The sequence below is a fragment of the Sciurus vulgaris genome (assembly GCF_902686455.1).
Source record: "Sciurus vulgaris genome assembly, chromosome: 15".
Classification (NCBI taxonomy): Eukaryota; Metazoa; Chordata; class Mammalia; order Rodentia; family Sciuridae; genus Sciurus; species Sciurus vulgaris.
The window spans coordinates 12,037,222-12,062,212 of NC_136476.1; the positions used below are offsets into that span (position 1 = coordinate 12,037,222).

The 24,991-nt window shown below is 38.3% G+C and overlaps 1 protein-coding gene and 1 long non-coding RNA gene across 6 annotated transcripts in view; both read right to left on the reverse strand.

The window, feature by feature from the left end:
• Positions 1-24,991, reverse strand: part of PCSK5 (proprotein convertase subtilisin/kexin type 5) — a 437,767-nt gene that overhangs the window by 395,666 nt on the left and 17,110 nt on the right. For all 5 annotated transcript variants that reach the window (XM_079112090.1, XM_079112091.1, XM_079112089.1 and 2 more), the window contains exon 2: positions 257-361. In XM_079112090.1, the coding sequence (XP_078968216.1) occupies positions 257-361 (105 nt within the window). The remainder of the gene's footprint in view (positions 1-256; positions 362-24,991) is intronic.
• On the reverse strand, positions 17,108-23,065 carry LOC306644831. Its single transcript, XR_013759483.1, has 2 exons — positions 20,378-23,065; positions 17,108-20,298 (listed from the first exon to the last, which is right to left on the reverse strand). It is a non-coding gene; the product is annotated as an uncharacterized lncRNA (long non-coding RNA).

Sequence of the window (24,991 nt, forward strand, 5' to 3'; positions counted from 1 at the left end):
TCTCTTTTCCCCATGAGAAATGCATGCCTGTGGCTAGCCCTGGGTTGCTCTACACTGGGATGATAGTAGTAGTCAGTCAAAAATTCAAGCCATTGCCTATTTTCATCAGAAGAGGAAGCAGGGACGCTGGACCAAAGGATAATATGACAGTTCTAGAAATTTGAGCCCCAAACTGGTCATCAGTTACCAGTATGTTATCACCAATGAAAAATGCATAAGCTTTGCTTCTTGGTCCCCACCCACTGGTTCTTCTTACCTTTGGTTCCATTGAAATGAAACTGTGAGTTCCTCTGCTTGAGAGAACTGACCTTTTAATCGTCCTGCTATGGTAGAAGTGGTAGTAGTCCTTCAGGGCCCCAATCTGCAAAGGCAAGGTGGAAGGGAAAGCACAAAAGAAAGATGTTAAAAGCTTAGAACAGTCTTCTGCTTCCCTGTTTTTCATTAAAATAAGAACACAAAACAAAAAGAGGTCCATAAATTATGTAGGTGCCCGCTGTGCTTAAATGTTACTTGAACCTTGGTGATCACTTTTCAAAAGGAGGACATGTGATATGAAATGGAGTGTCCTTGAGGCAGTGACTGTGGAACTAAAGACTATAATGGGCAGCTTAGCCTCTCTATAGCTCCTTTTTAATGTTTAATTTATATGCAGCATTTTAAGTAATTCTATATCAATCTATATCCAAATGCGGGAAAGACGGGAGAAAAAAATCAAATAGCTATCTGGTTATAAAAACACATTGCATTTTGTTTGCTCTAAGAAATGCACAATGAAGGACCTTGTTAGATTATTTATATAGTTAATTTGAAACACGTTGCAAGCAGTTGATCATTCACAAAGATAACACTACTTAGTTTCCCGACTTCAGTAGATAGTATAAATGTATAGCCCTTATTCAGTTACTGCAAAACTAAAAGTGGAGTGGCAATTTCTAAAATAAAATAAAAATCACATATCCTACCTATCAGCTCTTTCCTCTGTAAAAATAGTCATATCAACTTTATCTTATTCATGAACACTTTAGTCCTCTTGTTTATGTACCCCCATGGTAAAGTTAAAAACAGGTCTGTTTAGGATAATTTTGTGAAAATAAGTTCCAGTCCATTTTGGAAAAAACAAATGAACCAAATCTCAAACAACCATACTGTCCATACTGTCTAGGCAGATTATAAAATGTGGATCACAGAATAAAAATTGAACCACATCACAAAGATGGGAGAGCTTGCTTTGAGCTTCAGCTCATGCCACTAGAGCTAAATAGCATGCACTTACTAAGTCTGTTTCCTTTTCTATAAAATTGGACTTGAGGCTAGTTGATTTCTGAGACCTCTGCAGTGCTCATATTCCATTCTGTGATATTGACATTGTACTTGTGTTGGGCAAATACAGCAAATATCTAATTCTCCAGAACACTCATGGCTGTGCCCTAGAAAAATGGCCATGATCAGGATGATTTCCAATTGGTATAACACAATGTTGGGGTTCCTTAGTTTACACACAAAAAAGTCACCATCCTGGGGTTAATACTTTGCAGATAAAAGGCTTATTTCTAATTCCCTTCTTTCTGTCATGTTCTTAACCATCATCCCACCCAATTTTTGTGCCATTTAAGAACCATTACTGAAACTTGGGTGCCATAAGTCAATGTTGGGCCACCATTAAAATCTCAAAGAAAATAAAAATTCTCACATTTTTGACTCAAGTGGAAATGCCTTGATCTACAAGAAAAAATTCCAGGCTCTGAAAACAAGAGGGAGACCAGGGTGGGGCAACCCCAGCTGAAACCTCTAATCTCTGTGATCCTGGACTCTGAGGTAGCAGCAGAAAATGAGGAAAAGGGAGGGCCCAGAGGCCAGCCCAGCCTCTGAGAGTGTTTGAGGGTAAATTTACTGGCCAGCTTTAAGAGTCCAGAGGACAAAAGGTAAAGCTTAGGAGTGACTACATCATCTTTTACAATAAAACCTTAAAATCCCAAAAAGCTTAAGAGTTTTCAATTCCCGTAGCTTTTGTCAAGTATTCCTTGGGTAAATACAGTAGTTCTGGTGGTAAAGAACACAGACTGTCTTAGGAAGAAGTTTAGAGAGAACTAACCATCAACAAGGTCAAAAATACCCATGTGCTTAAGATCATGGCTACTCAACTCTAATGGAACCCCTTTGATTATAGGAAGTGGCTGAATTCATCTCAATTATCAAACGCAATACTGTGGGTGAAACGCATACATCCTGAAGGCATCTTAAGATTTTTTGAGCTCTCAGTGGTGCGGAATGGAATTCCAATGGGAACTTTGTCCTGACTCAAGCTGATTTGAGACTTTGGACAAATCCTTTCCCCTCTAACGTGTTGGTTTCCTCAATGGTAAACTGGGAAGGACACAGGAGGCAGAGTGGACAGAGCCTAGCATCAGAGTAAAATGGGGGATAATGCTTGGGTTAATGTGGCTCATGAGGACTGAACATAATGTGTGAACTGCCAGGACAAGTCACCAGTCACCACCTAGCACTCAGTAACTGCTGGGAGGTTATTCATTTCCCTTCTAAATTTATATCTAAATCCCACTTTCACTCACCTCTTATCTTTCTTCTGATTAATCTCTCACCTCTAACCCTCGGACACAATTCCTCTTGGCCCACTTAGGTCTCACCTCCCCAATTTCATTAGCAAAAATCAGAAGGGTTGATAAAACAGTGTTGTACAAGATATAGGTAACAAATGTAATTTATGCAGGATTACTAAAAACCATAACAAGAGTCATTTTAAAAGAAATTTGGTAATATCAGTAAAATTATAAACTGCATCTGACGTTTAACCCAGTCTTTGTACTTCCAAAGGTGTATTCTGGGATGGATGTCACAACAGACTTTGTGAAAGTGAAAGAATGCAGACAATCAGCTGCCATTGATAGGATAGGTTATTAATTCTATACAAATGAAAACAGACTGAACTTCAAGTTATATTGAGTAAAAAGATAAATTAGGTGCAAAACATATTATAATATGACCAAATTGGTGGGGACAGAAAAGGGAAAAATTTATATTATATATGTTTATAGTTGTAAGGATACTCAAGAAACTGAAGACAGGTACATTATGTGCATGCATTAGTTTTTCTAATTATAAAATCTAACTAAAAGTGAAAAAAATAAGATAGGACACACACACACAAAGTTCATGTGACTGGTACAAAAACCACATCTACTCAGGTCATCCAATCTCTGTAATAGTATGCTCTACTTTATCTCCATTTCTTGAGAATTCTGTTTCCTTTGAAAAGTTGTGAAACCGTGTTCATTTATTGGCTCATGTCTCAATTAATAAATGCCTACTTGTGTCAGGCATCTTTTTGCGCATCTACATGCTCCATTTGCCTTAATCCCCAAGAGTTCTGGAAGATAAATATCATTAGCTCTAATCTGATGCACAAGGCTACCAAGTCTCTGGAAGTACCCACATGTACATACCCACGCATGATTGTGATGTGGTAGAATATGAATCTTTTGGAGAATGTCCACTAGCATCAGGGTGAACTTAGTTTTGATTAGAGGTAGTGGTGGCCAAGGTCTAGCTGTGGGTATCCTTTGGCATATTTTATTGGTAAGCTGCTAAGTAACTTTTGAAGAGCTACAGTGGCAACATAAGATAGCTTCCTTATTCCTCAGCTTTCTGTCTGAGGCAGAAATGGCAGCTCTCATGGAGGTCCCGGGTGGTATGGCTTTGAAGAATATTTCTGAAAGCTTGACCTTCATGATGGACTCTATAAGCAATTAGTCTAATGCCTTCCAAGTTAGCCCAACTAGCAAATTCAGTTCTCTGTAGAAGTTTCCCCTGACTATCCCAAACTGGGTAAGCTGGGCCTTAAAAAGTAGCTATACATTTTACATAATCTTGCATAACATGAGATCCTCAGTTATGTATCTCTTAAACCATGGGCTATAGGCACCAAGGAGCCACAGGCTGCTGGATGACTCATCCTATATACTCTGATGTTCTGTTAAATGACACAAGTTGCCTTTGATCTTCTCACATACACTTGTACCAACCTCATCTCTCAAATCTGTTTTCTATATAGTAGCTAGAATGATATTTACAAAATGCAAATCTAGCTATAGGGTTTTATTTGTGTGTGTGTGTGTGTGTGCGTGTGTGTGTGTGTGTGTGTGATACCTCTGCCTAAAATCTTTCTGTGCTTCCTTTTGCTCTTAAACAGTATTAGTTAAGGAAGCTAAGGGGTAGGGTACAGCTCAGCAGTAAAGTGCTTGCCTAGCATGCATGAGGTCCTGGGTTCAATCCCCAGCACCACAAACTTTTTTAAAAAAGTATTAGTTAACATTTAATACTATTCCACAATGTGGTTCCAAAAAGTAAATCAGAATAATAATAATATCATATTAAAAATTTACACTGTGCCAGGAACTACTTGATGTGCTTTACTTAACTCATTAAATAAATACAAATATCCTACTCTGACTACAGGACCTGCAGGATGTGGCCTGACCTCTCTCTCCATCCTCAAATCTGAATTCCTTTCCTTCTCTGGATTCAGGTCTATTGACCATCCCTTAGCTCCTTGACTGTGTTATGCTTACTAATCCCTCTACCTGTAATACCCTCCATCCTCTTGATTCCTCTTACCCTTCCTTTATGTCTCACCCATACTGGGAAGTCTTCCAAAACTCCCCAGACAAGGTCAGCTTCATTCACTAGACCACATCATAGCATCCCAAGTGCATGCATCCAGATCGGTATAGCATTGGTCACATTTGCACCCCACATGCCTACATGTACCCTGAGCCTGGGACACATCTGCTTTGTCCACTATTTTATCCCCATCTCCCAGTATGTGAGATACTGGGAGATGATAGGATCTCCATGATAGGATCTCAGAAAAGAGATCCTATGATAGGATCTCAGAAAAGACTGACGAATGAAGGGTCTAAAAACCAGAATCCTTGAATTACTCACATCACATATAGTTGAGCCATATGTGGTTTGAAATCTCTACAACTACCAAATTAAGGCTAATTTCAGCAAAAATGGTTCAATTTTATCTTAACTGAAGTACCAATCTGCCAGTGTTGTGGTTCTGAAAGGTGTGGGCTGAAACATTGCTATGCTTCTTCTGTTAGCATAACAACAGCAAAGGAATAGTATGCATTGGTCCAATTATTTACCTCATCCAAACAAAGTAATCAATCATCTCCCAGGCCAAAAAAACCCCATATATTCATATATATGTATATATGTATGTATATGTATATATACACACATTTAAAAGCATACTTAGATCTTTCATCTATTATTGGCAAGAATTATCTTTTATATTCTTTCAACAGCACTGAGCATGCTGAGGGCATTTAATAAACATTAAGAAGAAAAATGTCATAACATGTTGGGAGTTATTAAAAAGAAAGACAGTGTATGAAAACAGAGCAGTAATATTATCTATAAGTAGGCATTCCATCTAGTTCCTCCGGGGTAATGTAAAACAAAAGATGACTGTGTTTATGTTATGCAATAGCAACAAGGGCTAAAACAAGGAACAATATATAACTAACATAGGGACATTTTATAAATAAATCAGGAACAATAGGAGTATATGAAGAAAAAAATCAAGAGCAGATAGATCAAAGCCCAACCTTTTCCTTAACACTACATAAAGGAAAAAAGAGAACAAGTTCCTCTCTCTCAGCCTTTTAAGCTCCTCTTCTGTACAGTTGCTCACAAATACTATTTTCTCCCTGGCAATACAACTCTACACACAACACTAAGTCAATGAATTTCATATTTCATTCCTAATTCTGTCAAGTTTTTGTGATTTTTCTTCCTTAATGGTAGCCCCTCACCTTTGCACCCAGAATTTTTCTACTAGTGTGCTCTTTCAAACCAAAGTGTGTTCCTAAGGAAAGGTTTATATAAACTAAGGTGTAAATGACTGGTAAGGCTCAATGCCTTAGTCCTTCTCAAGACAACGCACTTGATCAGCAAATTTGTAACTTAGGCCAAATGAATGTTTCTATAGGGCTTCTAATAAAAAAAAAAAAAAATGAAGTCTTTTTCTATATTCTTTTCTGAGCAGTGAGAGGTAATATTCCCAATCTCCCTAAATTCTTGTATTACCAGGGAGCTACTGATTACAGAGCAGAGAGGTTTGGGTCCCACCTGTCACTTTGGTTTTGTCCTCATCAAGAGCTGAGTGGCTTTCCAGTGGTCATTTGCCACCAATGAATGTCTCCCTGCATATACTTTGCATCTTCCTTTTACACAGTTCTGTAGGATGACTAAACCTCACCCTACAGAGGGTTTGCCCAGGCCCAAAGGGTTTCCTAGAATACAAGACTTTCCAGTGTTGAAACTGGGACAGTTCTAGGCAAACCAAGATAGCCAGTCACCCATTTACAAAGCACTGAAGTTACAGTGTTTGGTAAACCCCCTAGCTTTCTCAGGCTGTCTGGTCTGTCTCCTTGTTTTCTCTCTGTCCTCTCCAATTTATAGATGTCTCCAAATTCTGTACTTGAAAAGTTATTTACCTCCATTCTACAAACAAATTAACAACCACCAAAAATAAAATGGGGCCAGGTGCAGTGGTGCATGCCTGTAATCCCAGCAGCTCAGGTGGCTGAGGCAGGAGAATCTCGAGTTCAAAGCCAGCAAGACCCTGTCTCTAAATAAAATACAAAAACTAGGGCTGGGGATGTGGCTCTGTGGTTGAGCATCCTAGAATTCAATCCCTGGTACTCACCCCCCAAAAAATGGGTAAAAATTTGAGCATGAATTTCACAAAATAAGATAAACATGTAGCCAAGAAGTGTATGAAAAGTTATTTCAATTAGAAATAAAAATCATCACAGCACTGCACATATGCTAGAATGTCTAAATCAAAAAGACTGTCAATGTCAAATTTTCATGAAACTGTAGAGCATCAGAATCCTCACACGTTGCTAGGGAGAGTGTAAAATAGTTCAAGGTCCTTGGAAAACCACTCGGGCGATTTCTTACAAAACATATATCCTGCTCATGACCCAGATATTCCATTTCTAGGTATTTACAGCACCAGCACAGAAATGAAAATATATTTACAAACAAAACTCACACACAAACGTTCATATCACCTTTCTTAAAAACAGTGTGCATGTATCAAAACGTAACAATGAATCCCACCATTATGTATAATTACAAGGCACCAACAAAAAATATGAAAGGAACTAGACTCAAACTAGAAACAATGCAAATATCTATCAATGGGTAAATGGCAGAATGCTACCCAACAAGAAAAAGCAATCAAAAGGAACAGGAGCTGAGTGTAGTTCAGTGGTATGGCACTTGAATAGCATGCCTGAGGCCCTGAGTTTAATCCCCAGCATTATAAAATATAAATTTAAAAAAGCAACAAACTACTGATATATGTAACAACATGGATGCATTTCAAAATATCACGCTGACACAAGAGTACATTCTGTATGATTTTATTCTTATGAAATTTTAGGATAGATAAACCTCATCTGCAGTAATAGAAAACAGATCAGCAAAAGTCTGGGAGGAGGACTGACTGAGAGAGACCTGAAGAAGTATGCCAAAAATGCTTTTTATCTTAACTGATAATACTTCCATCACGGTAAGGGCAGAGGTGTGTTGGGATCAGCTTCTCACAGGCTTGTACAAACCAACTGATCCACCCACATCTTTTCCCAAAACCATCTCAGTGACATCAGATTGAGAACTTGACATCAACAATGACAGAAGAATTTACATCACAAAAAAACTGGCAAAGGTTACAAGCTGGGGCTTCCTTTCCCCTGAAGAGTAAGTTATATATTTATCAGGCATTGGACATGATTATTTGTCAACATTTGCCCAACCTTATACAGAAATGGTTGCATTTGGGAAATGCAAATTACCCTCTAATAATATAAGAAAAAAAAAAAGTTTTAAATTGCCCTCTCCTGATTTCTGGCTATCTCCTGTAACCTAGAGAATAACTTAGAGACTGAGAAATGGAAGAAGCCAGTTGCCTGGAACCGAAATCTGTCACCCAATTTGCACTTCTTCCCATCTTCCCAGGTGAGATGAGGAAGAATCAAATTTGAGAATGTTAAAAAATAATTGTAATAATTTGTCTTCTGTGTTCCAGACTCCATAACTCTCAAAGGAGAATCATGAAAAAGGAGGTCATGATTTCTTAACTTGATCACCAAGAACACTCCCACCCTCAGGGCCTTTGCATCTGCTTCACTTTCCGTGGAATTTCCCTCCAGAAACCTCTATGACTCACTTCCTCACTGATTTCAGGTCTTTGCTTCTCATGAAGTCTTCCCTTCTCAGGAAGTCTTCCCTTCTCAGGAAGTCTTCCCTGACCTTCCAATTGAAAATGATAAACCTTCCAGCACACCCTACGCCCTCATTTATTTAGCTCCATAACATTTACCCCTACCTACCACATCATATATTCTTTTGGTCTCATTTATTATTTTTCTTCTGACACTGGAATGTTTGCACCATTTAAAGAGGGTTTTGTTTTATTCACTGCTGCATTATCATTAGCTCTTCTAACAGTGCCAGGCATACCCAATAACAGTCAAACACAAAAGTGAACAAAATGGCCTACGTTAGTCAGCTTTTTGTTGCTATGATCAAAATACCTAGGACAACTTAGAGGAGGAAAAGTTCATTTTGGTTCACTATTTCAGATATTTAGTCCATGGTGGGCCAACCCCATTGTTCTGGGACCTAAATGAGGCAGAACATGATGGTGGAAGGGCAAGGTGGAGAAAAGCTGCTTATCTCATGGCAGTCAGGAAGCAGAGAGAGAGAGAGAGAGAGAGAGAGGAAAAGGCCAGGGAAGATGCACCCTTTCAGTGCACATCCCAGTGACCCACCTACTCCAGCCATGAACCTCCTGCCCACAGTTACTATCCAGTTGATCCATTCAAACTAGGATGGACTGATTAGGTTATAGCTTTCATAATCTGATCATTTACCCTTGAATATCCCTGTGTTAACACAGGAGCTTTAGAGGGACACCTTATATCCAAACCATAACATGGCCCCTGACCTAGAAGAACTCAAAGCAACAGTGATCATGTCTCTAAACCTGAGGGAAGGGTTTCTTTTTCATGCTTCGACAGCCCATTTTGCATAGACTATTGACATATAACATATGTTTTATGCTTAAATAAGTGGCAAGTGAATACATGAAACATCACAGGCAGACATATGAAAATTAAAAATTTATCACTAACAACTTCAACAAATTCTGACTTTATATTTTTTAGTCTCCTTGCTCTTTCTGACACAGTTAATCACTTCTTCAAATCACTGAACAAAAGTGATACTGATAACAAGGCTGTAGAATAATTTTAAAATACCCCATCAGGAGGCCAGGAAAACTTACGGAGTACACATCCAGTGGCAGGAACCACAGCACTCACCACAGTAGGCAGCAGGTGTCACCATCTACACTTTACCACAAAAAAGCAGAAGCTTACAAGGCTTAAGAACTTGCCTAGGGCCATCCAGTTACAGGGGGGAGCCACAGCTGATGCTGGTCCTCTAATTCTAGAGTACAACCTCTTAACTACTCTAAAAGATGCTGCTTATAAAAAAATGTCTAAAGATGAACTGAAAACTATAGCTATCCTGATATCTTAATTATTATCTAAAAAAAGTATATTACTAAAAGTTGTATAAAGAGGGGATGTTTTCTCGGGATATTTCTCTCCTTTCAGCAGATGCAAAAAAAAAAGTATTGCCAAGTACCTCCAAGAGCAGGACAGAACTCAACCCTGCAGTCTGGATGGACAAGAAACCTGGCCTCCATACCCAGTTCTACCATTGCCCCAGGAAACTTAGTGTCAGTGTTGGAAACAAAGTATCTTCAAGGCTTAGGGGTATTCTAAGTTAAAGACGCACAACATCCAGGCACCAAGGTTCATAGATGCGACTGCACAGGCCCATGGAATGCCATGCAATGACACATTATCTTTTTAGATACTAGTTTCAAGTCAATCATTTAGAAAATTCTTGTAATTTTTTTCCCCTAAATTCCTTCAGGTTTAGTTTCAATATTTTAGCTCTTCAGAGAATGGCATTTGAGTGCCTGAATTCACAGCGAAATAATTCCAGTAAGTCTTTTTAAAAAGTCAGAAAGGCTCAAGGAAAGATGACTCTCAATGATTTTAGCTATATAATCTCTATAAGGTGCAGGTATATGGTAGGCTGAATAATGGCTCCTCAAAATATCTACATCCTAATCCCTACAAATGTGAATGTGTTGCCTTATATGGATTAAGTCACTTTGCAGTAGTGATTAAATTAAGAATCTTGAGATGGAGATTATTCTGGAATGGGATGATAGAGTGGATATAAAAGAGAAAGAGTAAGACACAAAAAAGAAAGAGTCAGGAGGATATTATGCTGCTGGCTCTGGAGATAGTGGAAGGAACGACAAACCAAGGAAAGAAGAAGGCCTTGGGAAGCTACAAAAGGAAATGAAGTCTCCTCCATAGTCTCCAGAAGGAACATACTCCTGCTGACACCTCAATTTTAGGTTGGGACGTCTGGCCTCCAGAACTGTAAGATAATAAGTTTATATATTTATATGAATTTACATTATATTTCTAACCACTAAATTTGTGGTAATTCTTTACAATAACCATAAGAACCTAATGCAAGGTAGAAATTAGACCTCTCTGGGCTCCCATAAGAAGCAAAGGTAATGAAACTACAGAGACTGTTTGTATTTGATCCTTTTTATTCTACATAATTTCAGGACTTTAGTGTTCAGTATCAATTTCCAAATAGCTACATCAATATAATATAATGTTTAATATTGACCAGGTACTCTGCTAAGCACTATGTTAGTATGATCTTATTTATCCTCAAAACAAACCGAAGTCCAAAACGAAGCAATTTTCTCAGAAAAAAGGAATTAGTAAATGGTTTGTTCATTCCAACCTAATGTATAATTAATACTACTACTAATAAAAACTACTACTCACAGTATGCTTTCCCATATTATGTCTAATCTTCCAAAAAAACTCTGCAGAGGAGGAGAATTAGTCTAATTTTGTGGACAAGACAACTGAGCTGAAAATGAAGAGAGAGTACATCAAGAAAGGAAAAATCTGAACCAGGATTTGAAATCAGGTCAGTCCAACTATGAAAGTCTAACCATTTTCTAGTCATAACATTTTTATTTTACTTAAAATGTATTCAAATGGCTGTAAAGAGTTACATGTGTTTCCGCTGGCACACTCAGGGTTATCCCCACCCCATCCCATCCTCCTCCCTGCCCTCATCAGTTTACTCTAAAGCTGCCTGACCAGGAGAACCTAAGTTCTAAAAGTTTATCTTAAAAGTAGGCGAGAGGACTGGAGTCGTGGCTCCGTGGTACAGCACTTGCCTACCATGTGTGAGGCACTGGGTCTGATTCTCAGCACCACACATAAATAATTGACAACTAAAATATTTTTTTCTAAAAAGTAGGCAAGAAAAATATCTTGGATACTAATCCTGAGCAAGGAAGAAACACAATTTCACCAAGGAAACCTAAAACACAGCAAAAGGGTCAATACCAAATTTTCCCAGGTTCAAGTAAGAACCTATAGTCAACTTCACCATTCACAAGGGCCATGCAATCTGTCTCAAAGAAAATCCCAGAATCTCAGCATAGGAAAAACCTTAGTGATTTCCCCCAGGGGATGCGGATCCATTCTTCAAACTGTCACAGAGCACTGCATTTTCTGCAGCAGTCCATTTGTTAGAAGGTTCTTTCCAATAATTAGCCTAACTAGTTCAAGCCTGCAGGAATAACCCAATGTTATCATCCCTCTGCAACCTATGAAGCAGCCAGTGCTTCCCTACTGGCTCTTCCCTGTTCCTGGCTGAACATCCGAACATCTCCATCTTTCCTCATGCAGCAAAACTTTGCAGGTCTCCCCTAAACAAGCCAACATCTGTAGGGTCTCTCCAGAAAACTCAGAGCCTAGAATATAACACATCTTGTCCTTGGTATCACAGAGCCAGGACAGAATTCATAAAACCGTGATCTCCTTTGACAATGCAGGCCAGATAAAATGGCTTAAAATTGAAATATTTTCTGCAGAATGAACTAAATAATCATCAAAAACCCTTTAAAATTTGGTTCCCCTCCAGTCTGTATTTTAATTTCCTAAATGTAAATGATAGAAATTTACATTTCTATTGAATGTTGAATTTCATTTTCTATATTCTACTCCAGGCTTTTCTAGACTGTCTAGACGTTCGTTTATTTACCAAGTGTGTGTTATGTGCCAAGCACCGTTCCAAAGACATTGCAGATGGAACAAAACAGTCCCTGCTAATGTGGAGATAACACTCTAACTTGGTCCTGTCAACCCCACCGTGTCAACTACAAGTTTGAAATTAATGACTTCTCTACCAAGTCAGAATATTTCCCCCAAGAGTGCTCAAAGAAATTTCGTACACAACAAGGAAGGACTTGGTTTCACATTCAACTTACAAAATGTTTGTAATAGTTATTTAATAATGACCTAGAAATGGCACTAACCTTTTATTTTCTTTAATCCAGTTTTGCCCAAGATATTTAAATACTTATGTCCTTAAAATAAAATAAGCCTTGTACTATATTTCTCAGGTAAGAACATTTATTACTGTATTTGTAGTCAGCTATTCTTAAAAAAGTTTCTAAAAAACCCATCTGGTAAGTAATTTCTGGAGACACTAAAAGAAATTGTTGCTTAATATTTGAGTCACTCCACCTGCTCGTAAGGCATGTGCGCACACAACGCACACACACACACACACACACACACACACACACACACACACACCCTTAGAGAACCTGAAAGAAAAGGAGCACACTTGGCCTACTTGTGGGTCTGTACTTGTTTCGTTAATGATCATCCGAGAAACCTGAAGCACTTCCACATCTATAAAAACAAACAGAAAACAGTCATGTTCTGATAGATGGAAATATTGCTAGAACTACTCCCTGAGACCGTACTTTTCTCTTTAGGTCCAGTGATCCTTAATCCTGGGTATGCACTATGACTATATGGGCACTTTCTAAAAAAATACTAGGACTGCCCCCTACCCCACCCACGATACCTACCCAAAGATTCTGACGAGGGTCTGAGTTAAGGCTAGAGCATCAGTGTTTTCTTTTAAAAAGTTTCCTAAGTAATTCTGTGTAGCAAAGGGGGAGAATCACTATTCCAATTCAGCCATCTCCTGCTGTACAAATAGAAGAATTTACCTTGAATCCTATGATACCCATTCAAATATTCCTATCTACTCAATATGTTTAAATGAGTAAAATTAATTTTCTTTCTTACATTTTTATTTACTTATTTAATTTTATTATGTGGTGCTGGGGATTGAACTCAGGACCTCACATGTGCTAGGCAAGCATTCTACTACTAAGTTACATCCCAAGTCTTAATTTGATCTTACAATAAATGAAACTGACATATTTTGTTCTTTTTTTTTTCCTAGTACTAGAGATGAAACTCAGAGGGGTTTTCACCTTTCACCACTGAGCTACATACCCAGCCCTTTTTATTTTGAGATAGGGTCTCAGTAAGTTGCTGAGGACCTTACTGAGTTGCTGAAGTTGGTCTTGAACTTGGGATTCTCTTGCCTCAGCCTCCCTAGGTGCTAAGATCACAGGCTTGCTCCACTGTGCCCAGTCATCTTTTGTTCTTTTGCTCTTTAATTATTTCAAAAGCCCTCCCTTCCTACCACAAAAGAAATACAGAAACAAAATATATTCAGTACAACCAAATTCAGAATTTCTAATATCTTATACAGAGGTTAACAGAGGTTCCTTTGAGCTCTGCAGAACTTTAAATAACTCAGTTTGTTCTTTTAAAAAAAAATAGGTTCTTTTTAAAAGTTATACACGACAGTAGAATCCATTTTGATATAATTACACAGGCAGGGATATATATATATTTCTAGTTAGAATCCCATCCTGCGGATGTACATGATGGTGGGATTCGCTGGGCTGTTTTCACATGGGAAAACTATGTCCCAGTCATCCCAGTCTTTCCTTTCCTTATCCCCACTCCCTTCCCTCCATTCCCCATTGTCTAATCTACTGCACTTCTATTCTTCCCCTCACTGCCTGCCCCTATCATGGGTTAATTTCCAAATGTCAGAGAAAACATTTGATTAGAGAAATGCAAATTAAAACTACATTGAGATTCCATCTCACTCCAGTTAGAATGGCAATTATCAAGAATACAAGTAACAATAAATGTTGGCGAGGATGTGGGGATGTGTTGTTAAAGAAGAAGATTCAGAGTGTAGATCTTTGAGCATTAAAAATCACATGATAGAGACTGCATGTGCTGAAAGTCATAAGACCCAGAGCAAGCTGAGAGCACTGTCACTCTCAACTTAAAACCCTGCTAGGAGAAGCTCCCCCCATATTTTTGGTAATGGCTGTTCAGAGATTCCGAGTCTGGGTCCTTCCTGGGAACTGGTTGAGTTAGTAGTTGCACATTAGTGACCATTAATCTGGGCCAGACCAGGGCATGCAGCAGCAACTGTGGGGATGGCAGAAGGGAGTGGGTGTAGCATGTGGCCAGATATGCAGCCCAGCAGAGGTGAGACTGGGTCCCACTTAGAGCTCTTGGGACTCAGCCACTGTGGTCAGTTACCGGTCATTGTACTAGTCGAAGATGTCAGAGATACACACCTATTAGAATAGATAAAAATAAGAGAAAATTGGCAAAACCAAATGATGAGGAGGATGTGGGGGTAACTGGAACACACACACTGTTGGTGGGAACACCTAGAAAACCAGTTTCTTACAAAATTAAATATTCATTTATTATTATAAGAACCAGAAATCCTACTCCTAAGTTATTTTCCCAGAGAAAAATGAAAACATATATTCACTCAAAAAACTACACATGGATGTTATAATGGCTTCAGTTATAATTACCCCAAATGGGGAACAACTACTTCAGTGCCCTACAGCTACTGAATAAATAAGCTAACTATACATCCATACAATGGAATAGTATTCATCAATAAAGAGGAACACACTATCAACTGGTTAATCAGGGATAAATCTCAAATGCATTATAACAAGGGAAAGAAATCAGACTCAAAGGGCTACATGATATATTGTTCTGTTTATATGACTGAGTCAAAAAAAAGATCATTTTCCTCTTCCTTCACACAACAATCTACACAGAAGATTTCTGTGACCACAAAATGTCACAGAATCCACTGGTGGTGGATTTCTTCCCACCAGTAAGTAAGCGACCTATTCTGTAGCAGACACCAGCTGGGTGTCTCCCAAATCCAATTCAATTCTGACACCACTACCTGGAGATAGTGTAAGATCCCACAGGTTAAGGGTTCAGTCCCCAAGACTGTCCCTCCTCCCACTTCATATGCCATTTGCAAGTCCCAGGTTGATTTACCAGTGCTTCTGATCCCAATTTGCCAGCTATATATTGGTGTTCCCACAATTCCCTACTCAGGTTTGATTAACTTGCTACAACAGCTCACAGATCTCAGAAAACACTTCAATTTACTAGTTTTATTATAAAGGATATGAATGAAAAATGCATAGGTGGAGATGTGGAGAAGCCCCTTGGAGTGTCTACACCCTCTCTGGGAACATTACCCTCCACATGTTCAGCCCTCTGAAAACTGTCCTTTGAGGGTTTTATGAAAATTCCATTGTGTGGGAATTATTGTGCCCTGGACAAGCATATAGACATGTGATTGTACAAAAAGCATTCAATCTAATGCTAATAGATGAGTGTCGAAGACCAGAAATCCTAGGAGTGATATGTGACCCCGATGTTCAGATTCTTCTTGGCCTCTCTGTGCTAACATTTCTTCCTCGCAAGTATAGGGCAGGACCCCATTTGAAATGGAAGTCTTATGATCTACCATCAGACAGTATAGGTTAGAGAATTTCTTGATGGCCAGCTCTAAAACAGAAAAGTGGAGAAATATTAAAGTTGCTATGATTTGCTTGAAGAAGAGAAATTCTAATTTCTATGGTTTGCACTGGAGAGAGAATTATGAGTGAGAAAATGTGGGTGAAAATAATATATATCTCTCATGACAAAGATATTTGAGAAGAGGCAAGATAGACCAAAAAGCAGATTAGTAGATGCCATTAGTAGTTGCTTCAACTTCCCATATAAAAGGGGGTGAGGCAAGAGACCAATTAATATGCAGCATTATGGAATTTTTTAAGCAATGGAACTTTACTATAACTTCATCATGGTGGTAGTAACAACGCTATAGGCATTTGTTGAAACTTATCAAATTATGCGGTAAATTATACTATATGCAAATGATACTTCAATAAACCCGATTTAAAGAAGAAAAAGTCCTTAGGAAAAATCCCAGTCATCAAGGGAGATTTTTACAAAGGTGATGCAAATGAGGCAGCAAAAAATTAAGAAGTTGTTTGTTTAGTTTTGATATCTTATCAAATTGGTTTTATCCAATTAGAGAGCTTCCCTACAGCCATAACAGTCACTTCAACACTTGGAACTACCTAGTGCAAATACCTACCCTGAGAATCATACACAACATGTAAAGCTTTCCTTTTATGAAATGAATGAAGAATTTCAGCATTTCTTAGTAAAGTACTGCTTTCCACTAACGTGACCATCTTAGTCACCACAAAATACAACTGTTTATGTTACATGATGGAGTCATTTGGAACTACTATAAGCTCTGAAAGAAATGGCTGGCAATTTTGAAACAAAGATGAGAAGGCATAAATGACAGAGCTAGGAGCTGCTAGCCATCTACCTCACATATCTGTCGTGAAAACAAGTGAAGGTCTATAAATCAGTGAATCTCTAAGAGTGACCCCAGGATGGGAAGCACCACACCATATAGTGGCATTACCTACAAGCTTGGCAGAAACACCCATTTACCTACCACACCTGATCAGCATCTGGCAATCTCCCTGCTCATTCAACTGAGTTCTAAAGATGAGGAAGTGGCCACCACAAGTGACAGGTGGAACAACATTCAAAAAGCTTGCAAGCACATCACTGTCTGTCCTTACCTGTATAATCAAGATGAGGTGAAATGTACTCTGCTTCTGCCCATTTGATCTGCATTCATTTGTTTTCCCCTTTATAATGCTAGAAGCCCAATATAGGTTTAAAATAAAATTAGATTTCAAGAAGATTTTTATACAAGCTCAACGCTAGGAGATAATTAAAAACATTAATAATGTTTCCAGTACCAAGTGTAGTTATCTATGACAGACCATCTTGACAAAAACAGTTTAGTCCATAGGCTCATGAGTAAAGTTTCAAAACTAAAAATTCAGAGGTGATAAGGACACTGATCAGTGTAACCATTAAAAGTTTAAAGTTTGTCTTCCCATAACCATTAGGTGCTGCCACATTTTGCTTTTCGTTAACCAACTTCCCATATAAAAAGATCAATAATGATTTCTAAATTGCCAATCCCTCACACCATAAAGATCCGCACATGCTTTCCTTTTTCTTTTCAAGCAAAATGTTTTGGTATCTCAACGAGTATCTTAATAGAAAAATTGCTATATTTACTAAACTCAAAAAGAATTCATAAAGCACAAGGCATTATTGGTAATAATCAGTCTCCCCTTGGAATCCTGCTTTATTGACACTACATCTGCCCATAATATCCAAGCACCATAAGCTCTTAACTCTGCACAAGTTAACAATCTGCTCTTTGAATGACCTAGGGATGAGAGTTTAACCTGATGCTAGTTCCCAGGTGGCACCTGGGTCTTAAGTGGATGCATGCTCAAAAACACAAAATCTGAATATAAGTTTAGAGAGAATTAATATTACCGAGGTAGATTGACACTCACCTCTACATTCACTTGCTCCCAAAACATATTTCTAAGAATTTTTTTTTAAAGAATTTTACAACTTTAGCCCAAAGTGGGGATGTAAGCTTGTAATCCCAGTGACTTGGGAGCTTGGGAAGCTAGTAAAGCATCCAGGATTAATTCACAGTACAAAAAACAAAAACAAAAACACAAAACAAACAAACAAACAAAAACTTTGTCAACAGGATAAATAATTCATCATCATCTAACTATATTCTATTTGACAACAATATTCATTGCTAATATTCACACCTTTCCCATTTTTAGGGGTTTTCCCATATAGAGTTTTATATGAGATAATCATACCTTTTGTCAATGACTTCCGGTTATGTTTAGCATCAAAAATGCTTTTACTTGGCTCATGAGAGGTCCCCAAATTTGGTCCCCCCCTTACCTTTCTATTACCATCTCTTAATGCCTTTGGCCCCTCACTCACTGGACTCGAGCCCCACCAGCCTCCTTTCCAAGATCTGGGCCTTTGCACTTGTGGTCTCAGCTGCCTGGCATTACCTTTATTTCTGCTCCCATTTCCTACTTCCTTCTCATTTCTTAAATCTTGGATCAAATATCATCTCCTCAGAATTCAAAGTCTTTCTGACCTCCTGAATGGCCTTCCCCAATTATTTTCTCTGCTATTTATTTCCTAACCTTGAAAATATTGTCATGTTGTCAGTACCTGTTACAGTGCCTGGTGCATAATGGTTGTCTGGTACATCTTTATGGAAAGAATAAGGGAGTGAATAAATACTGTGAAATTAAAGAATCATTATCTCCATTTTCCAAATAACAAAAGGGAGGCCTCACTAAATTCAGTAATTTACCCAAGTCTACACTAGCAACAAGTGACAGAAACAAGATTTTTCCAACACCACCCTCAATGCTGATCTCACTATTCTAAACCAAACCTTAAGAATAGCATAACTTGTCCTTAAGAGTCATTCTTTCAATTTTTACTGAAGTTTCAACTCTGACCTAATAACGCTAGGATTAATAACTTTATCTCAATTTCTGAGCCTGACTATACCTTTTTATTATTTATTTATTTATTTATTTATACAACATAAAAATTCCAGTGACTTTTATCTTAGCAGCAGGCTTAGGCTTCTATCAAATAAATACAAAACAGGGAGTTAAATAACCATTATGCCTACCAAGTAAATGTTTGTATCTATAAAATAGAAAGTTAGAAGTGATGTTTAAGAAAATGGACTTGGCGCAGTAGATGGAGTTTTAAGTATCTCTCTTCTATCATTCCTAAGTACTTACTGTTGACATAAAAGATAAACCCAATACAGTGTTTTACCAAAAGAATCACTGCAATGTTTACAGATGTTTGCAGTAACCGAAGACATACTTAGCTGGACAAATACCTCATATCTAGATAAATGAAGAAAGAGCAAGTGCATTTGATAGCAAGCTTCTATCTGAGGCTTCAGCAGGACTGATAATTAGTCCATGAATTATTTTAATATTCCAACATTGGATATCGCCTGATTGCTACATTTGCATTGTTCAAAGAAATGCCAGCAATTTCGTGAAAGAACAGCACTTCCCGTGTTTTCCTCCCTCCTGGCTCTGGCATGCCAACATTCTGTAGCTAAGTTGTGAAATAGGTTTAAAACCCCAATAAACCAAAGTGATAAAGACTTAGGGTGGAGAATGGTTTGGGCAGCCACACACACACTTACTCCCATTTCAAATGTATCATGTTAACTTGAATTCCTACAGTGACTCTATCAGATATGCCAATATAAGTATTCTATTATTTTAGTTACTACATAACTTCCACAGACTTATAAACAGAACTTATGCCACTCTCACCACGATGGATACAGCAACTCACTCCTCAATGTGCACTGTCACAAAGCACATAAAACAGTCAGGATCAGTCTAGCACAGCGAAGTTCAGCTTGCTGGCCCTGAGCGCTGCAGCCATGGGAAAAGACATGCCATTATAACACACTCATATTCCTACTTGCAAAGTAATGACCGTGCCAGCCTTCTCCAGAATGAACTTTCTGATTCTCCCTAAGAAAGAGGTCTGTGGTTCCAAGGGACTAACTAAGATGGCCATGGGTCAGCCATTTCTTCAATCTTATTGCCAAAAGTCACAATGAGAGAACTGTAAAATATTCCTCAAACATTTTGCTGTACCAAATTTAGGGAGCAGTATCTATCATTTTTTATCAAGGCAGTTTAACAAAAGGGGTATAAATGTCAGATTTCCACAGACCTAGGGATAAAAATATCGCCTCCAAAATCAAATTACCTGCCCACATGCCACATAACTACGTATGCAATTCCCTTGAGCAATTCCCTATCACACATCTCCTAAATACAAGCCCTGATAAACACAGAATGATTAGCAGGAATTACTAAAGAACTCTCTCTCTCCTCTCTCTCTCTCTCTCTCTCTCTCTCTCTCTCTCTCTCTCTCTCTCTCTCTCTCTCTCTCTCCTCTCTCTCTCTCTCTCTCTCTCTCTCTCTCTCTTTCTCTCCAAAAACCAAGATGACCAGAAAAGGTTCTCTACGTTATTATTAACAAGTCAGGTCTGAGGAGCTGGTTTCATAATCAGTGCCTGAAGTTACTGGAACTCAGATCTGCTAACAGCAAGTCAATGCTCTACTCATACCTCTTTGGGGGCCTCTGACTCTTCATTTTTATAATGACAGGCTAGGTGACAATATTGCTCCCCACTCTAATTACATAAGGGGCATTTATATTTTAGGAGACTAGTACTAGGGTTCTTCTAAAGTCATGGGCTATTGGAAAGGACATTTCTTTCAAGACCAAAAAAAAAAAAAAAAATTACTCTTAATTGAAACACACAATTTCTTCCCAACAGTAAATAATACCAAAATCCAGCATGGTAATTTGGGGTCATAAGGCAATTCCTTAATAGAATGCTGGATGTAGCAAGATTTAAGTAATAAATTTTATGGAACTTGGTCATGCTGTCCATCTCAGAGCCCTTTATGATAACACTCAAGTCAACCCATCTGGTTGAGTTAATAATTAGTTTAAATCTGTTACAAGTTAATGAGGCACAGACAAGTCATTCCCAGTACATGATGATATAGCAAATTTGTGACACAAATCGCAGATAATATTTTGCACTATATTTCACTCTTCTTTACTTCCTACTCTGATAAGGAAACAAAAAGTCATTTTAGAACACTCAAATAAAACTTACAAATATAGGTTAGGTTAAAAGGGAAGGGAAGCCTTCTCCTTGGAATCACATAGGCTTTGGGGAAGACCTCTCACACTCAAAGGTTGACAGACCCAGGCCACTTCTATATTTTGAGGCTTCTCGTGTACTACAAAAATTTTAAAATGCCAAAGTATGAAGCTTACTTAAATGTTTTCATGCAACACCAAAACATAACTATGCTACAGTTTTGGAATGCGCAGTGTATATTATTTCCTAGCATATTATAAACAATGTGAGATGAAGAATGAGATAAAAAAATTCAAATGGACATTGTATTTCAAGCTTATTAGGAGACATTATAAATATGCAACCCAGAGCTGACTGATCTTTCAGTCCCGTGCTCCCATTATTTTCTCCCCTGGGTAAGACCCTGAAATTTACTTACAGATTTGTTATGTGGACAGAGTCACTCAATATAAATTACACAAAAAAGCACAAATATGTGACACTAAACATTACAAACACTTACACACTAACCTATTTGTAGCTACTCAAAAATCATCCTCTACCTCAAATGCAAATGGATTCCAATTAGGCAAAATGTGACCACCCAGGCATCAAGATGCAGTAGGGTTGAAAACGAGCTAACAATTCATGTGTTTTGATAATGAAAAAAACCAGAGTAGATGAAGAGAGAGTAGACATCTCAAGGAAAGAGAAGCTCTGACCTCTGTGGGAACCTCCAACATTTCGGGTGCTAAGGAAAGAGTACAGTGGTTCTCAGCCTCATGTATACAGTAGTCCTCTCTCACTCATGAAAAACACTTTCCAGGACTCCCAGCAGAGGTCCAAACCACAGATAGTACCACACTCTATCTATACTGTTTTTTTTCCTATAAATGCATGCTTATGATAAAGTTTAATTCATATATTAAGCACAAGAAATTAACAAAAATTAATAATAAAGTAAAATAATGAAAATAATATACTACAATGAGTCATTTAAAATTCAGAAATTGTTTATTTCTGAAATTTTCCATATCATATTTTCAGACCAAGATTGACGGTGGTATTGGTGAAACAAAACCACAGTGAAGACAGAAACTACTATTTGTAAGACCCTAACCCAGATCTATTAATCAGATGCTCTGGAGGTGCCATCAAAGGCTACAGGTGTTTGAAATGAGCAGCCAGGACTGAGATCCACAAGAGGCAGGGAGGTGAGCATCAGGGAAAGAAAAGCTAAGCCAGAAGAGCTCTAATAATGAGAATCTGGGTGAATGCCTGGAGGCAGAGCAGGTGCATTCTAGAAAAGGTATGGTGTGGGACTAGGGTGAGGAGGAATCCAGATCTAGGTCCCCTTTCTGCTCATCAAGAGTATAGGGCGAAGTCTGGAGCAGTGGCACACACCTATAATCCCAGCAGCGTGGGAGGTTGAGACAGGAGGATCACAAGTTCAAAGCCAGCCTCAGCATCATCGAGGAGCTAAGCAACTCAGTAAGACCCTGTCTCTAAATAAAATACAAAATAGGGCTAGGGATGTGGCTCAGTGATAGAGTGCCCCTGAGTTCAATCCCTGGTACCCTGCCACCACCAAAAAAAAAAAAAAAAAGAGTAGATGGGGAAATCTCTCTGTGGAGGAAAGAACATTCCAATGATTGAAGCTCTGGCAAGCTAAATTCTAGTTTTCCACACTAGACTGCAGGATATCTCCATTCCTTTACCCTGTATGCATTTACTTAAACATTCTAAACCAAGACCTTTGATCGCATTGTAGAGAACAGGTCACAGCTCTGCTCAAAGCTTTCTAAGGCACTCCCTCCTCACTCAGAGAAAATTCACAGTCGTTACTATGCATGACCTGCAAACATCTACTGGCTGGCCTCTCAAAATGCTGCCCCAGGACCAGCAGTAGCTGTTCAAAATGTAAATTTTCAGCTCCATCTCCACTGTACTATAGCAGAATCTACATTTTAATAAGATCCACATGTGACTTAAATGCACATTAAAATGTTAGGAAACATTAACCTATAGGATGGGATCTGCATTACCTTTGCAGACCATCTCTACCATACCCTTGCTCACCCCGCATTACAGGTATTTTGCTGTTCTCCAACATACCAACGTTTCTCCTGTCCAATGTTTTTGCTCCCTGGGCTAGAATGTGCTTCCTCCAGTTCCTTTCTTTCCCCACCTTCTTTAGAACTTTGCTCATACCACCTTCCCTGTGAAGACTTCTATAGCCATCCTGCTTACAACTGAAAAAATTTTCTAGATACTTCCTCTTCCTATGACTTATTTTGACCTATAGGATGTTAGCAAATAAAATATAAGCAGAAAATTGAAAAGGACTTTTGCATTGAAGCTGCTTCTCTCTGGCTGCTAGGACACCTTCTTTGCTATGGGAATAAACCTCAGCTAGCCTAATGATGTGACACGTGGCCAAGTAACCCAACATCCCCAAGCCAGCAGCCAATACCAACCATGAGTGAAGCCCTGCTCTATCAGCTGGGCCCTGATTAGACCCATCAGTTGATGGAGAACCTTCCAGTTAACTCAAAGTCTCAAAAGCAATGACTGTGGTAACAAACCAATGAGTTCTGGTTGATGTATTCTGAAGCAAGCTGACAAACTCCTTCTGTAAGTATACAAAATCCTAGAATGTAGGGAATACTGTGCACTGCCTAGTGGAGTGCCCAGCATGGGGTACGTATACTAAAATATTTGCAAGAAATATTGAGAGACAGACAGAATGCAAAGGAAATTTACAAGTGAAAAAAATGAACAAATGCCAGACATGATCTTCACAGCTGGGAGTCTATAAAGTGGCAGAAAGTCACTATAATCTTTGCCTTTTCTGAATTAGGTTGAATAAAATAAGATTTTGACAACAAAGAGGATTTTAGAAAAAAATCCTCATGTCCACATGCAGTATATCAAAACTTTTTTTTCAAAACACTTCTACTTTCAGGGTACTTAATTCACCCATGACTGCACAATATTAGAATATTTTTCACATTATGAAGCACTTACTCCCTCCATTTTAAGTTATTCCAGTTTTTAGCAGATCACAAATCGGCGAACCAAATCACTGCATGTTGCTTTGATTCTGTCTTGCCAAAGAAGAAATATCTGCTGCTTTGAATTAATTTCAACAGTTGGAAATTCAGGCCATCACATTTTACATCTCAGATGTTCCCTACCATGTCCACATCACATAAATCAGTGAGTACAAGATATCCACATGTTGTAAAGCCAGTTCTCTAACAGCTAAAGCATAATGTCCCCTGGAAAGAGGTGGCAAATTTAAGCAGATTCTGCAGGAGTGGGTGTCTTATTTCTGAAAGAACAAAGTGGCCCTCAGAGAAGGCACAAGCAAGTGGAAAGTAGAAAGAAAATTCTCCATTAAACAACCTAATTTTTTTTTTTTTTTTTTTGAGAAAGGATCTATGTTTCCCAGGCTGATCTTCTAGGCTCAAGCAATACTCTTGACTCTGTGTCCCAAGTAGCTTGGACTAGAGGAACAATCCTTTGAAGTACAAAATTAATCAATTATTCTCATTTGGTAAAAATAAAAGGCAAACTACAATATACTAAGCTTCTGTCTTCCTGGAAAAGAAAAAAATTTCTGAATTTTCTAAAGAGGCTCACCAGCCGTTAACGGACATAGAATCTGAACTCACAGAATAAATCTCATCCACAGAACTGGCAAGACCACTATGTAACATGAGGACAGGGAAGCAACGGTAAGGACAGTTAAGCCCTAAAATCTTCAGGGTTTCCTTCAGGAAATGCAAATCTACTCTAAGTAACATAATCACATCTGTATACATTTGTAAAGATCTGTTATCTGGCTTTTGATTTTTTTTTTTTTTTTTTTTTTGGCACATACAATAACCAATTGAATAATGAGCAAAGTGTAAATTGAAGATCACTGAGGTCTTCCTATTCGATCACTTTTCTC